This window comes from Empidonax traillii, unplaced genomic scaffold, assembly GCF_003031625.1.
Source record: "Empidonax traillii isolate 1590-97213 ecotype Southwest subspecies unplaced genomic scaffold, ASM303162v1 scaffold496:size689020, whole genome shotgun sequence".
NCBI classification, from domain to species: Eukaryota; Metazoa; Chordata; class Aves; order Passeriformes; family Tyrannidae; genus Empidonax; species Empidonax traillii.
The window spans coordinates 372,245-373,940 of NW_020955689.1; the positions used below are offsets into that span (position 1 = coordinate 372,245).

Genomic DNA, 1,696 nt, shown 5'->3' on the forward strand with positions numbered 1-1,696 from the left:
TTAGAGCCAGGTTGTTCTAACCAAACTGCAAGTATTATGCCAACCCATTCAACATTTCCATCACTGCAATCTTACAGGCTGATTTATAGTACTCTTTACCAGCATCTGCAGGTGGGTTTTGTATTCTTTCTAGACCATGCAAATATTAGTTATTTTAAATTAAACGAGGCAACTTTCCTTTCTGCACCTCCTGTAAGAGAATGACCTTCAACACAGAGGACAATAATGTGTGCCAGTTGCACAGAGCTTAAACTTTTGAAGTGTGATTTAGAAGGGCCTTAAGCTGTTGCTCTGCCTTTGGTGGTGAACTTCAGCTCCTGAAATATAAAACTGAAGGAAAAGTACAACCCTTCTCACTGCTTCTAAACTTTTTTTTTTGTGTGTGTGAAGTGGAAATTTATCCATTATACTGATTTACTCTATCACCTGCTGATCAGACTGGAGAATATGCATCTCCTCTCAGCACTCAGCCTGCAAATCAGAGACTACTACAACAATATAAATATTTTAAATGCAAAGATAAGCCATTACATGCGTATTTTCATTGTCAACATTTCTCAAATCACCCCATGCGTTCACAGAAAAAGATCTCTTGAGTAGACAGCCACTTCTCTAAATTCCCATAGGGTGTCCACAAAGTTGCCACTATCCAAATTAGTTTCTACCCAGGAGGAAGTGGAAGAAATTCAGACAACTTACGATCTCCTTGACAACGCACGGGACCCACAGACACCTTGGCTTCAGACCCAGGCCGGTCAACGTCTCCAACCACCACCTGACTCACTGGCAGGTGCTCTTTGTATGACAACATCCCAGCATCTTTTCTCCTGAATTACACAGAGAGAAAAAGAAAGCCATGGTGGAAATGTATTAAATTATTTTCCTTGATCATTATTACTGTTCACCAGTCTAAGCACCAAAAGAATAGGTACACAGCAATCACATCAGTACACCGTTACTCTCTAAAAACCCATCTCAAATTACATCGGTTTGACCAGTAACACTGCCTGCTCACTGGAAAAAAGATGGATAGCAGCTGCCAGGAACACACTCAGAGTAGCTGCTTGCTTTCTGGCCAATCCTGAACTCAGCTGGGGTGGGGTGAGTACTTGATCACTTTGCTGAGGATCTGCTTGACTTCTGAGACGGAGAAAAATCCTTATGCATCCTAGAAGTGTATCTGTTTAATCTAGTTCCTGCAAGTTACTATCCTATCAATACAATTTCTCCATATCAAGCAAACAGTGCTTCCTTCATATTTAACATTTCTAGTATTATGTAAAAAAAAGAGAGAAATTAAAGATTAATTATCTCAAAAGGCTTCTTATCTAGGTCCTGTGATTTCTAACATTAAGTGCCTAAATTAAAAAAATCTAAATTTGCAGATCTAACTGTGAGTATACAGCTCAAACACCATTTTAGTTAGCAAGATCACTAGAATTCAATTTATAGTCATGCTTTAAAGCTCCTCATTTCAACTGCAGCAAATCACCTAGTGTCTTTCCGTGCCTAGACCAAACCACCGTGTACGGTTACGTCATTTTTCCTTTATTATTTCAAGAGCTGAATCCAGCTGGCTTGTTAAGTGCTGTTTCTTCCTAACAGAAAATGAAATAACCCAAATTTAATTTGGTACTTTATTTCTCAGCTGGTTGGTTTTTGGTTTTTTTTGGTGGTTTAGGTTGTTTGTTTCTTT

The 1,696-nt window shown here is 38.9% G+C and overlaps 1 protein-coding gene across 1 annotated transcript in view; it reads right to left on the minus strand.

Moving 5' to 3' along the window:
• Positions 1 to 1,696, minus strand: part of CNTNAP2 (contactin associated protein like 2) — a gene marked incomplete at its 5' end in the record, with an annotated part of 444,129 nt that overhangs the window by 161,045 nt on the left and 281,388 nt on the right. The window contains one exon of the mRNA XM_027896436.1: positions 700 to 827. Within this exon, the coding sequence (XP_027752237.1) occupies positions 700 to 827 (128 nt within the window). The remainder of the gene's footprint in view (positions 1 to 699; positions 828 to 1,696) is intronic.